Consider the following 14091-nt stretch of genomic DNA (forward strand, 5'->3'; position numbering starts at 1 on the left):
TGTGTTACAAGCTTCTAACATTTGAAGCAGACAGCAGAAGTCTGAGACCGTCAACATGAAGCTGAAATGTTCAGATTGAATCAGTCTGACTTTATTGGTGCATCACAAAGAAACAATCTTCTCCCGCTCCAACAGCATCACGCCTCGCAGGCCGGGCCGACCCCACAAGGCTGCAGAAACTTGATTGATCCATGACACCCCAGCTGGACCCGACAGCACCCACAGAGCTCCAAGAAACCTCCAGTCCGACCAGAACAATCAGAAGGAGAGAGAACAGCCATTTACTCAAATTAGTTCATGTACCAACTATTTAACGTGTCAGACCATCAGAGAATCATGAAGCTGCTCTCACAAATACATGTTTATACTTTTATTTTTGAGGTTGAAGCATCGAAGCCAAACGTCATCATGTCAGTGATTGTGTGAGGTGTCAGCCACAAACGCTGACGATCATTTACAGCAACGACCAGAACCAAAGAACCATCAGACGGCTGCAAACAGCCGGTCTGCTGCGATCCAAGGAGCTCTTTATATCATCGGGAGGAGGAGAGGAGGACTTTATATCATCAGGAGGAGGAGAGGAGGACTTTATATCATCAGGAGGAGGAGAGGAAGACTTTATATCATCAGGAGGAGGAGAGGAAGACTTTATATCATCAGGAGGAGGAGAGGAGGACTTTATATCATCAGGAGGAGGAGAGGAAGACTTTATATCATCAGGAGGAGGAGAGGAGGACTTTATATCATCAGGAGGAGGAGAGGAGGACTTTATATCATCAGGAGGAGGAGGAGAGGAGGACTTTATATCATCAGGAGGAGGAGGAGAGGAGGACTTTATATCATCGGGAGGAGGAGAGGAGGACTTTATATCCTCGGGAGGAGGAGAGGAGGACTTTATATCATCGGGAGGAGGAGAGGAGGACTTTATATCATCGGGAGGAGGAGAGGAGGACTTTATATCCTCGGGAGGAGGAGAGGAGGACTTTATATCATCAGGAGGAGGAGGAGAGGAGGACTTTATATCATCAGGAGGAGGAGGAGAGGAGGACTTTATATCATCGGGAGGAGGAGAGGAGGACTTTATATCATCGGGAGGAGGAGAGGAGGACTTTATATCATCGGGAGGAGGAGAGGAGGACTTTATATCATCAGGAGGAGGAGAGGAGGACTTTATATCATCAGGAGGAGGAGAGGAGGACTTTTGTTTATTTGTATCATTTATACTTTGTGTTTTATGTTTGTGACATCATCAGTGTTATAGAAGTCATTCATTGTCTTTGTCGTTATTTTTGACGAATTGTTTAAGAAGTGATGAATAATCAGTAACTGTCATGTTGAGTCGTTGTTCATTCAAGTGAAAATGATTCAGGTGTGATTATTTTGTGTTTTTCCTTCTGTGACCATGACGACACGTGAAGACGTCACTGAGGCTTGACAGAAGATGATGATGAGGAAAATGAATCAATAGTAAAATTAATAATAAGTTTCAGTCGTACTGGATTTCTGTTAAATGTTCTAAGATGTGGTCTTTGTCAGCTGATGTAGACATGATTGAGGCCTCGCTGTGTTTGTCTCGATCAGCTGATGTGTTTTATTTCCACTCTGCTGGTTGTGTTTCTTCCTCACGTCGTCTCGTCTCTGAGCGGCTGCAGCTCGCTGGGCGGCGGCCTGTCAGCTCCAGCTGACAGCGGCTGAAGAACAGCAGGAGGAGAGAAGCAGCCAGCAGAAACAACACGGTGAGGATCGAAGCGGTCGGAGTGGACGTCTCACTGCTGCAGGTAACGCTGAAACAACTTTATCTACTGCAACACTGGAGCTGGTCGACCTGTACTGAGGTCACATTGTGCTTTAGGATTTTATTATTGGACCAAATATTCAGCAGATGAATGAATAATGAAGATGATTCTGATACTTGCAGCTCTGATGATGTGAGCTGTTCCTCTCTTTTCTTTGGGTCACAGATTTTGTAAGGATTACTATTTGCAGAGCATCAGAATAAAGTAAAGCGGGAGGTTCTGTGCTCGTGTTTCTGGTCTCAGTTGTTTCTGTCTCTGTGGTTGACATCTCCATGGTAACGTACACATGGCTGCAGGCTATCAATAGTCTGTAGGACTACAGCAGGACGTCCACGGGACTTCAGCTGTTGGTGAAGGCTGGTCACTGGAGCTGAGTCGGGCCTCTCGGACAGTCGGACCTCTCGGACAGCCGGGTCGTTACTGTGAGAGTTTTGTGGTAAATGAGATGAAATGTTGTGCTGAGCGGCTCAGACACAGATGGCAGATGTAGAACTGTTTGGGTTAACTGACGAGGGACGAGCAGCTTCACAGATACCCCTATTCAACCACAGTGAACCAGGTGCTGGTTCTGGGCTGGTGCTAGTTCTGGTTTAAAGCTGTTCTCCTGGGGAACTGTTAAAAGACCGGTTTGGTTTTTCACGGGCATGAGAGCCACAGTAGAGTCACTCATTCAGTCTCTGTATGTGTCTCCACTGTGGCACTCAGAACTAATATGATCCAGTCTGAACAAGTGTTACTGCTGCTTCTGCATGAACACATCTGGACGGGACCGGTCCTCGGACCTGCTGCTTCTATCAGTAAAATCAGTCAGAACACGCTGCAGTAGCTTTGGTGTTAAAAATGGCAGTAATGGAGCTCCGTTTAGCTCAGTTGGTGGAGCAGCGTGCATGTACAGAGGCAGCGGTCTCAGGTTCAAGTCTTCAAGCTGTTCTATCAATAAAAAAAAGCCATAAAGGGCCAAAAAATATTTTTTTTAAATGGCGGTCATGCGCTGTTTTAGTTGGTCTGTGGTCCAGATAAGCGAGTGGTACTTACAGCAAACTGCTGGAGCCACTCTGCAACCAGGGTTCTCTGACTGAGCAAAGAACTGGTTCTGGACCAGGGACTGGCTCTGAACCAGCACCTGGACCGCCTCAGACGAACTGGTTCAGGTGCTGCAGCAGATAAAGCAAAGCTGTCAGGACGAAGGAGACGACAGCGCCCCCTCTAGTTCTGCACCTGCTCGGTCTGTGTCGGCATGGTTCTGAACGATGGCTGGGTTAGGGTTAGGGCTGATCCACGAGCATGTTTGACATCGTGAGCTTCACTGAGATGCTGAGACTGTCGGTCCGTGTCGTTCAGCAGCGGATCAGGTCACCATGAGTCTGGACGAGGACGCCCGCTGGCTGGAGTGGATGACCAAACAGTTTGAGAGCATCGCCGGAGACGACAAAGAGATCGACCTGGACGAGTTTAAAACAGCGCTCAAGGTCAAAGAGGTGAGACAAGTAATCAGTTACTTCACTGAAGTCAGAGTACTGATAAAAGTAAAGTAGAGCCGTGTTCATGCAGCAGAAACACTCTGCTGTAAAATCTCTAATTCTATAGAAGATTATTGATTATTGATACTGATGCATCAGCGTCACAGCAGCATGTTACGGTCGGAGCTGCTGCAGGTGGAGACACTTGGGACTACTACAGAGTTCAGTCCAGTGGTTCTCCACCTGGGCCGGGCCGGGCTGGTGGGGTGATGATGGTGGTGATGATGATGATGATGATGATGGTGATGATGATGATGGTTAGTTGTGTGGCCTGCAGTCTTTCTTCGCAGAGCGTTTCTTTGCTCTGTTCGACTCGGACGGCAGCAGCTCCATCAGCCTGGACGAGCTGCTGAAAGCTCTGGACATGCTGATCCACGGCAGCGAGACGGACAAGCTCAAGTTCCTCTTCCAGGTGTACGATGTGGATGGTCAGTGATCACACACACACACACACATTAAGTCTGTCCTCCACATGTTCAGAGTGTGCTGTTTGCTTGCAGGCAGCGGTTCCATCGATCCGGACGAGCTGCGAACAGTTTTGAAGTCGTGTCTGCGTGAGAGCGCCATCTCTCTGCCGGAGGAGAAGCTGGATGATTTGACTCTGGCGTTGTTCGAGTCGGCCGATAAAGACAACAGTGGCGCCATCACCTTCGAGGAGCTGAAAGCCGAGCTGGAGAACTTCCCCGAGGTCATGGAGAACCTCACCATCAGGTCAGACTCAGTTACCTGAGGTCCACTTTGACACTGCTGCGCCCAGTCGACAGAACACGAAGAAGAAGAAATGATTGTTATATTTGACTTTTATAGATCTGCAGAATAATTCAGATACATTTGATTGAAGATTTAGATTAGATTCAAACTGAGAATAAAGGTTTGATTGGCGTTTTAATGAATATTTCTCTAAAGGAGAAAAGGAACTCACACACTGAGGTGAGTGATCAGTTCAGGTGAGGGTTTGACTTCTGAGCACTGGGAGCACAAACAGAGGAAGACGAAGAAGACGACAAGCAGCAGCTGTCTGTGAACCGTCTGTTTCAACTGATCCAGCATTGAACCAGTCACCACAACAGCACCAGACTCCATTAACAAATTTAGTGATTTTATGAGTTGTTTTATGAGGAGAAACTGACCAAACTTTGTGAAACCGCTACGATAAATTCTAAATCATTGGAGCTTCTTGAATTCAGCATTAAATGCAATCACTAAAGCAACATTATGTAGAAACTGACATTTTGTGCAACTTGGGACCCCCCACAAGACCACCATCTTAGATATGGTCTCAGGTCTGTAACAACGATAGAGGCTTGTTCTGTGTCACCTGTGGAGACAGTCACCAGACTCCATTCAAAAAAGACTACATTTAGTGAGTTGAGTTAATTAATGAAAACATGTTTTTGTTTGCTCTCTCTCTCTCTCTCTCTCTCGCTCGCTTGTTGTTGCTGTGCCTCGCTCGCCCTTCCTCCACCCTTCAGTGCTGCTAACTGGTTGAAGCCTCCTGATGTGGATCAGAAGAAGCGTCACGCTCCTCGTTACCTGACTCGAGCCTACTGGCACAACAACAGCCGGAAGCTGCTGTTCCTGTGTCTGTACGCCTGCCTCAGCCTGCTGCTGTTTGTGGGGGCCATGCTGCAGCACAGTCAGGGTGGCGCCTGGTACATGGTGGCCAAGGGCTGCGGACAGTGTCTCAACTTCAACTGCACCTTCGTCATGGTACGACCCGGCCGGCACACGGGAGACGGGTCGGGTAGTTTTAACAGCAGTCACACACACAACAACACATCTGAGACTATCCTCAAGCTGATGGTGACAAACTTTACAGAAGACAAACAGAAACAACATATTTAATAAATTTTTGAATAGAGAATGAAAATGATAATTATGATGTGTGTGTGTGTGTGTGTGTGTGTCGGTGCAGGTCCTGATGCTGCGGCGCTTCCTGACCTGGCTGAGGGCGACCTGGGTGGTGAGGGTCTTACCTCTGGACCAGAACATCCTGCTGCATCAGATCGTGGGCTACGCCATCCTCTGCTACACGCTGGTGCACACCACCGCTCACGTCCTCAACTTCGGTACAAACTGAGAAACAGAGTCGCAGCTCAGGGTTTATGTCACCGATGAGAAACGTGAACTGTGTTCTGGTGACTCCTGATGTGTGTGATGTGCAGCAGAGGTACTGAAGTTATCTCTGAGAGCTGCAGTCACAGGGCAACACGTTCCTTTGATGAAGGATAAAAGAGATTAAATATTAGATTGACTCATTTTTTAGAACTTTATTTTACATTTTATCTTTGCTTCTTGTGTGTGAGCTGTGTAATTCATATTCCAGGCAGCATATCACCAGAGTATCTGCTGACTGCTGCTTACTGTAGTAGCGGTTAGTTGTTAGCTCAGTTAGCAGTGCATGTAACGGTCCGGACTGGGAGCTCGGAGCCGCAGGGCAGCGTTCATGCTAACACCACTAGCACAGGAGCTTTGGACTGGACATGTTAGCGCTGGCTGCTTAGCATGCTAACTCGACTAGATATCTCAGCGTGATAAGTGTTAATTCTGTCAAAATTGCATTTTTCTCTCATCTTGTTTTTAATTTTAGTTCATTTTTAAATCTTTATATTGCACTTCAGTCCTGCTGCAGAGTGACACGTTTCTCTAAAGATGCTTTTTGTTAATATTTTATGACCTCCTGAGTTTATTTCTGGCATATACTTGTATGACTCGATGGTGAAGTGACTCGGGTGTTTCCTGTGTTTGTGTGTTTCAGTGCAGCTGTCGGAGCGCAGTGAGTTCAGTGTGTGGGAGTACCTGCTGACCACCAGGCCGGGGATCGGCTGGGTGAAGGGGACGGCGTCGGTGACCGGAGTCGTCCTGCAGGTCGTCATCTGCCTCATGGTGCTCTGCTCCAGCACCTTCGTTCGGCGCAGCGGACATTTTGAAGTAAGAGTCATGGACACGCCCATGTGTTTGTCGCTGGTGCAGGCGGTTCTGAGGTCGCTGTATTGGTCCAGTCCCCATGTGTGTTGTGTGTGATCGGCCCCCTCTTGTGTTTCTGGTCAGTCACTGCAGCACCGACAGGATTTAAACTGATCTTTTAATCGTCCGGCTGGTTCATGGTCCCGTCCTCCAGCTGCACAGTGTATCATCAGACATGATCAGATTTGAATATTTTCTTTGACTGAACACTTGAATGCTTCCGTCTCAGTTGTTCTAACAGCTGCCTGTTTGTCCTCCAGGTGTTTTACTGGTCTCACCTGTCCTACGTGTGGGTGTGGTCTCTGCTCATGGTTCACTGTGCAAACTTCTGGAAGTGGTTTTTGGTCCCTGGTTTGCTCTTCCTGCTGGAGAAGATTGTAGGAATCGCTGTGTCTCGTATGGGAGGGCTTTACATCGTGGAGGTCAACCTGCTGCCATCCAAGGTGACAGACACAAGTAGTGATCCAGTAACTGAGGATCTGAGGTGTGACTGAAACTCGTTGATGGAAGAAGCACTCGGACCTTCATGTGTGTGATATCATCTCAGTTTTTGTCGTGTTCTGCCCGTTCAGGTGACTCACCTGGTGATCAGACGGCCTCAGTTCTTCCATTTCAAACCTGGAGATTACGTCTACATCAACATCCCGGTGATCGCAAAGTACGAGTGGCATCCGTTCACCATCAGCAGCGCTCCAGAGCAGTCAGGTACACCTCACCTGAACTCACCTGAGGCTCCACCCGACAACTAACTGAGTCACACAGCGACAACATCATTATTAAGAATACAAAGAGAAGCATAAAGGAGTGAAACTGAAGAACTCTGTGGAACAGTTCATCAAGTTCTGTTGCTGCGGTGAATCTTCACCTGGCTTTCCATCAGCATGGGGGAGGAGAAGATGACTGAGTTTACATGTTTGAGTGAAATGTTCCTTTAAGGCAGGTACCAGTAGTTGACTGTGGTGACCTTTGACCTGCAGATTCTCTGTGGCTCCACATCCGCTCGATGGGTCAGTGGACCAACCGTCTGTACGAGTACTTCAGACAGCCAGAGAGCCAGACGGTCAGCCCCAAGAGACTGGCCACCAGCCTGAGGAACCACCGGCAGCTGCTGAAGGCCCAGGTTCAACACACACACACACACACACACACACACACACACACACACACACACACACACACACACACACACACACACACACATTCCACCTGTGTCTCACCTGTGACCTCCTCACAGGAGGACCTGTTCAGCTCTACCAACTGTAATGGAGCAGTCGCTTCTAATGAGGACGATGCCATTGAGCTGATGATGTACCGTCAGAGCGGGCCCCAGACCGATGTGGCCCCGGACCAGATGTCTGGATCTGAAGGGCCAGACGAGCCTCTTCCAGACGAGCTGGATCCAGCAGAGAGAGGAGAGGCTCCTCCACTCAGAGAGGTCATTCACAAATGTCTGCGGTTAGTTTTCAAACTGTTTGAAACTTTCTGAGAAGATTAACTGTCTCTCCTCGTGACACTGCAGGTGTCTGCCAAGTTTGGTGAGAATCACAGGTTCTGCAACATTAAGGTGAGTAACATGAACAACAAAAAGATTTAAACTCTTACAGGCTGATCACACCTGCTGACACCTGCTGACACCTGATCACACCTGATCACACCTGCTGACACCTGCTGACACCTGCTGACACCTGCTGACACCTGATCACACCTGCTGACACCTGCTGACACCTGCTGACACCTGCTGACACCTGATCACACCTGCTGACACCTGATCACACCTGCTGACACCTGATCACACCTGCTGACACCTGCTGACACCTGATCACACCTGCTGACACCTGCTGACACCTGCTGACACCTGATCACACCTGCTGACACCTGCTGACACCTGATCACACCTGCTGACACCTGCTGACACCTGATCACACCTGCTGACACCTGCTGACACCTGTTGACACCTGATCACACCTGCTGACACCTGCTGACACCTGATCACACCTGATCACACCTGCTGACACCTGCTGACACCTGATCACACCTGCTGACACCTGCTGACACCTGTTGACACCTGATCACACCTGCTGACACCTGATCACACCTGCTGACACCTGCTGACACCTGATCACACCTGCTGACACCTGCTGACACCTGTTGACACCTGATCACACCTGCTGACACCTGCTGACACCTGATCACACCTGATCACACCTGCTGACACCTGCTGACACCTGATCACACCTGCTGACACCTGCTGACACCTGTTGACACCTGATCACACCTGCTGACACCTGATCACACCTGCTGACACCTGCTGACACCTGCTGACACCTGATCACACCTGCTGACACCTGCTGACACCTGTTGACACCTGATCACACCTGCTGACACCTGCTGACACCTGTTGACACCTGATCACACCTGCTGACACCTGATCACACCTGCTGACACCTGCTGACACCTGATCACACCTGATCACACCTGCGTCCTGAGTGATTGGTCAGTGTTCAGCTCTCAGTCCAGATCACCTGTGCTTGTGGTCCAGACCACCTCTGAATGAGGTCTGAGTGATCAGATCTCAGCGTGTCTCATTCACACCTGTGCTGAGAGCTGTCCACCTGTGACCACATCACTCAGGACAGATGTCGATATCTAAGTCTACAAAGAGTCTATCATATAAAAACACCTGATGTGTTGTGTTAAAGTGTTCAGACGCAGTATTCTGTGTTGTGTGTCAGTGTTATGTGGACGGACCGTATGGGACTCCTACCAGACAGATCTTTGCCTCAGAGCATGCGGTCCTGATCGGGGCCGGTATCGGCATCACACCGTTCGCCTCCATCCTGCAGAGCATCATGTACAGGTGAGACTGCCGACTCTGTTTCACCTCAGGCCGAGTTCTCTGCTGCAGACTGTGATCACAGCAGACGAGCTGTATGGACACATCTGATTTAAAACAGAGAAACAACCATAGAAACATCAGGTCTGCAGCTCCTTGCCGACAGTCTCACAGCTTCTGTCTGTCTGCCTGAGAAGAAGCTGTGAGACGTCTTTGTGGTCAGAGCTGTTCAACACGAGGTCCAATCAGAAGCTGCAGTGGACAGAGAGTTGTTCTTTAAAGCTCCTTGGGAGAGTGTGTGTGCGTGTGCGTGTGCGTTAAATTCTGTGATGTTGTGTCTTTGGTGCAGATATCGCAGGAGGAAGCAGAACTGTCCCAACTGTAACTACTCCTGGTGTGAAAACATCAAAGACAGCGACATGAAGCTCCGTAAAGTAAGGAAACCCCAGCGAGGGTCAGCTGTCACACATCACAGCTCATCAAACGCTTTAGAGAGCATGTTGGTGAGAACAGCGTCTGTGTTGGACCCTGCAGGTCGACTTCATCTGGATCAACAGAGACCAGAAGTCATTTGAATGGTTTGTCAGCTTACTGACCAAACTTGAGATGGACCAGGCAGACGAGGAGCCAGAAGGTGGGACGGAGTCAGATAAGTAGAGCGATATGAAAGAAAGAGTGAAGAGAGAATCAAAGGTCTGATGAAACTCTGCTGCCTGTCAGGTCGCTTCCTGGAGATGCACATGTACATGACGTCTGCTCTCAGTAAGAATGACATGAAGGCCATCGGCCTGCAGATGGCGCTGGACCTTCTGGCCAAGAAAGAGAAGAGAGACTCCATCACTGGACTGAGGACCAGAACCCAGCCTGGACGACCTGAGTGGGGGAAGGTGAGGAGACACTGTCAGCCAGAGATCTTAACCATGAACCGGCCCAACGTTACAAACGGGAGACTTTCAACATGTGAACTTCTGAAATAGATAATAATGTGACATTTCTGCAGTAAACACAGGAACTGAAACCAAAGAAATTCTGAAGGTTTGGTCATCTGTCGCTGTGACTTCAGGAGAGTCAGAGAGAGTCTGAAACACACTAATTGATAGATATGTAAATGAAAATGAAGAGACAATTCATGCATGCTTTGTTGATTTCCATAAAGCTTTTGATTCAGTCTGGCATGAGGGATTACCTTTTAAACTAACAGAAAGTGGTATGGGGGGGAAGTCTTTTGATGTAATTAAATCAATATATGAGAAAAACAAATTGGCTGTTAAAATTGGAGATAATCACACAGACTTCTTCCCACAGGGTTGAGGGGTGAAGCAAGGCTGCACCCTCAGCCCCACCCTGTTCAATATCTATATTAATGAACTGGCATTGTTATTAGAACAATCACCAGCACCTGCTCTCACTCTGCAAGACACAGAAATCAAGTGTCTGTTTGATGCAGATGACCTGGTTATACTGTCTCCTACTAAAGAACCTTCTCCATCAGTCCTGTCAGAACTGGGCCCTGAGTTAACATGAAGAAGACCAAAATTATCACCTTCCAAAAAAGATCAAGGTTACAGAGAAATTAACCAACATTTAAAATAGGCGGGACCCACACAGAACAAACAAATACATATACTTACCTGGGTTTACATGTGAGTTCCACAGGAACCCTCTGCTCTGCCCTGAAGGCAAAAAGGGCTTTCTGTGCCATCAAGCGTTCAATTCAAATCCAAATCCCAATTAGGACATGGCTCAAAATATTCAATCAGTTACAGAACTGATTGCAATGTATGGCAGTGAGCTATGGGGCTCCTTGGTACAACATGATCGGGCAAAATGGGAAAAAAATCCAATTGAAACCCTGCATGCAGAGTTCTGCCAAGTTTCCTCCAGGTACAAAGAAAAACCCCAAACTCTGCATGCAGGGCTGAATCAGGCCAATGTCCTTTACTTCTACTAATATTATAAAAACGATCTATTAAGTTCTGGAGCCATACTAAACCGAGTGACCCTGCCTCTTACCATTATAAAGCCGTTGCCTACCAGGAGTTGAACATAGAAAGAGTCCCTCAGCCAACTGGTCCTGAGGCTGGCTGACCTGTCACCTCATCACAAACCCCGGTCAGCCTCAGAGCAGTTACACTGTCACTCTGAAGGTTAGACCCAACTGAATTATAACCAAAGAAAAAGAAAAATACACAACTTATTGGAATGATATTACACACTCACAACACAAACTGGAAACATCTCTGACCCTGAACAGACAGTATGCTGTGGCAGAGTACCTAACCACAGAACCGGGTCAGAACCTGAGAGAGACAGTGACAGTGTGCAGACTGAGTGACCACAGTCTGGCAGTAGAACAGGACAGACACCATCAGACCTGCTGCAGAGTGAGAAGAGAGAGAGAGAAACACAACTACACTTTCTAACACAGTGTCACAAATACAGACACAGAGAGGAATTCTTTCCACTATTTCAAAAACATTGTTTGACAGAAAGGGAGAAATGAGCCGTCATTCTGGGGGAAAGAGAGAATGTGCAGTGTTGGCTGCTGAATACAACAACAGACAACCAGCAGGACGTAGATCCAGTCAGACAGACATTTATACTGCCACCATCTCCTTTCATGTTACATTCTATTTATTTATTATCATTTTACTTAGCTATATTATCACTATTTGTATTTTCCCTACTATTAACATCTCTTCATTTCATTTCAACATCTTTATTTTATTCTATTATCAGTAGATTTGCTTTTGTTATCTGTTCTGTTGTCAGTAAACTGACACTCGTATTGTTTTTGTGTGCTAATGCTAGCTTGATTGCTGATGCTACCTATATATATATATATATATATATATATATATATATATATATATATATATATATATATATATATATATATATATATATATATGAGTCAGAGAGAGGAAGGAAGTCACACTAAATGTGAGATGTATCGTATCAGATATATTATATATATAAAATATCAGAAAACAGCAACACACGTCCGTCACTACTGCCAGGCAATCGTTCCCCATAAACTCACCCAGAATTCAGAACTTTTCTCAGTTCATTTTGCAGATTTTCAACAAAAAAAACAATACTATGAAAACCGTGTGATGTGCAGCTCACCATGTCAGTGATGGTGCATCCTCAGCACGTCTCAACTCTCACAGAGACACTGAGCAGAATGTTTACAGTCATTAAATTAAAACAATAAATCCGTTTATAGTTTCATTAATATCTGTACTAGAGTTCACTGTGTTGATCTAGATGTTGACTCTGTCACATCTACAGGTGACACACACACACACACACACACACACACACACACCACCTCCCTGTGTTGATATTCATGAGCGACATCTAAAAGTGAGGTTTGACTTTAAGCTGAACCTCTCACAGATCAGGTCGTTGATTGATTCATGTTTGTTTTGAAGGAAACAGGAGGACCGAGTATCAGAGTGTCTGAACAGCTCATATTTACAGACGCAGTATTTTGCTGTTTTATACCATCATATTCTAGAAGTAGAGGTGAGGGATGATGTCACCTGTCCCTCCTCTAATGAGAGACACTTTAAATTTTATTTTCTGGTTCGATAAGTTGGACATCTTTATGGTTATGAGGATCATCACTGATAGTCTTTCTGCTCGTCCTCTTTGATTTCCAGTGCTGTAATCATTTCTCCAGACTCCAGTCCTCAGTCACCTGTGCGTGTGTGTGTGTGTCAGGTGTTTCAGAAGGTGTCCGAGGAGAATAAAGGCAAAGTGCACGTGTTCTACTGCGGCTCTCCTGCTCTGGCTAAAGTCATCAAAGCTCAGTGTGAACACTTCGGCTTCAACTTCTACAAGGAGAATTTCTGAGGAGGTCACCTGCTGTCCAACATACAACTCCTGCTGTGTGTGTGTGTGAGTGTCCATGTGTGTCTGCGTGCATGCGTGTGTGTGTGTTGTTTCTCTCCATAACAACCGTCTGTTGTGTTTCCTGCTTGTGTGTGGGAGCGTTGGATGCCGTGTTTGCTGTTAAATCATTTATGCACTGGTGTGATTTTACTGGTGACATCATTTATATAATGTACCTGTGTAGGTCAGGTGACTCATTTATGTATAGAGAATTAATCAGGTTATTAAAAATCTCATAAAATGAAAAAATCCTCTGGTCTGATTGATTTTTAACATTCATCTCTCTCTGGTGGTCGTGGTCGTCTGGCGCCTGCATGAACGACAGCAGTGACAGAACCTGTTCACACCTGGAGTTAACTGTCCTGAGCGATCTGATCACAGATGATCAGCTCTCAGAACAGCTGATCACTCAGACCACATTCAGAGGTGGTCTGGACCACATGGGACCACATTCTGTTAGTAGTGTGTACGGACCACACTGAAGTACCGCCTGCTCACCTGTGATGTAAATGATGTGTTGGGTCTGTGTGAACCTGCTGATGTTGGCAGCAGCTGTTTGTTTCAACTGATCCAGCCACTGAACCAGGAACACAACAGCACCAGACTCCATTAACAAATGTCGTGATTTTAAGAGGTGTGTCATGAGAAGAAACTGACCAAACTTTGCGAAACGGCCACGACAAATTCTTAATCACTGTCTCCTTGTAAATTCAGCATGAAATTTCCTTGTAAAAAGTGTCAGCAAGTTTACCTGTTCAGCACCTTTTAACAAGAGGGGAGATTCAAAGTGTTTCACAGGCAGAAAAGGTACCAAGAAAAGAAACATGTGACCTTATATAAATGAAAAAAAGGCAAATAAAAGAAATATAAGATGAATGAGAGGGGACTAGATTAAATGGTGGAGTGAGAGTAACAGTGCAGTCATAGCAGTGATCTTGTTATTTGATGCACGACCTGGATGATCTTTTGACCTTAACATCATCTGATGGTGTTTTTCATTAAATTCACTAATGAGAAGGTTCTTACAGACACTGGAAAAGCACCATTTTATATTCAGATTGAATTATTTATAGAG

The 14091-nt window shown here is 46.6% G+C and overlaps 2 protein-coding genes across 4 annotated transcripts in view; one reads left to right on the forward strand and one right to left on the reverse strand.

The window, feature by feature from the left end:
- The window catches only part of LOC119024127 (basic proline-rich protein-like), a gene marked incomplete at its 5' end in the record, with an annotated part of 116436 nt that overhangs the window by 52437 nt on the left and 49908 nt on the right, over window positions 1-14091 (reverse strand).
- Window positions 1141-13256, forward strand: nox5 (NADPH oxidase, EF-hand calcium binding domain 5). Of its 3 annotated transcripts, XM_037106783.1 has the most exons (17): window positions 1142-1778; window positions 3138-3274; window positions 3594-3744; window positions 3817-4027; window positions 4789-5026; window positions 5232-5385; window positions 6075-6247; window positions 6544-6726; window positions 6856-6988; window positions 7261-7403; window positions 7518-7718; window positions 7803-7847; window positions 9016-9140; window positions 9466-9550; window positions 9651-9750; window positions 9837-10003; window positions 12846-13256. In XM_037106783.1, the coding sequence occupies exons 2-17, from the start codon at window positions 3155-3157 to the stop codon at window positions 12975-12977; spliced, it is 2361 nt and encodes a 786-aa protein (XP_036962678.1). In that variant the 5' UTR covers window positions 1142-1778; window positions 3138-3154; the 3' UTR covers window positions 12978-13256. The 3 variants fall into 3 exon arrangements, with proteins under 3 accessions (XP_036962676.1, XP_036962677.1, XP_036962678.1); XM_037106781.1 differs by having other exon boundaries at window positions 1141-1778; window positions 7261-7718; XM_037106782.1 differs by having other exon boundaries at window positions 1141-1778; window positions 3141-3274; window positions 7261-7718.

This window comes from Acanthopagrus latus, chromosome 8 (genome assembly GCF_904848185.1).
Source record: "Acanthopagrus latus isolate v.2019 chromosome 8, fAcaLat1.1, whole genome shotgun sequence".
Classification (NCBI taxonomy): Eukaryota; Metazoa; Chordata; class Actinopteri; order Spariformes; family Sparidae; genus Acanthopagrus; species Acanthopagrus latus.

Coding starts and splice junctions, on each gene's coding strand:
- nox5 (XM_037106781.1), top strand. CDS start 3,155: ATGAGTCTGGACGAGGACGCCCGCTGGCTGGAGTGGATGACCAAACAG. Junction 4,028..4,788: donor ATGGAGAACCTCACCATCAG/GTCAGACTCAGT, acceptor TCCACCCTTCAG/TGCTGCTAACTGGTTGAAGC. Junction 9,141..9,465: donor CTGCAGAGCATCATGTACAG/GTGAGACTGCCG, acceptor TCTTTGGTGCAG/ATATCGCAGGAGGAAGCAGA.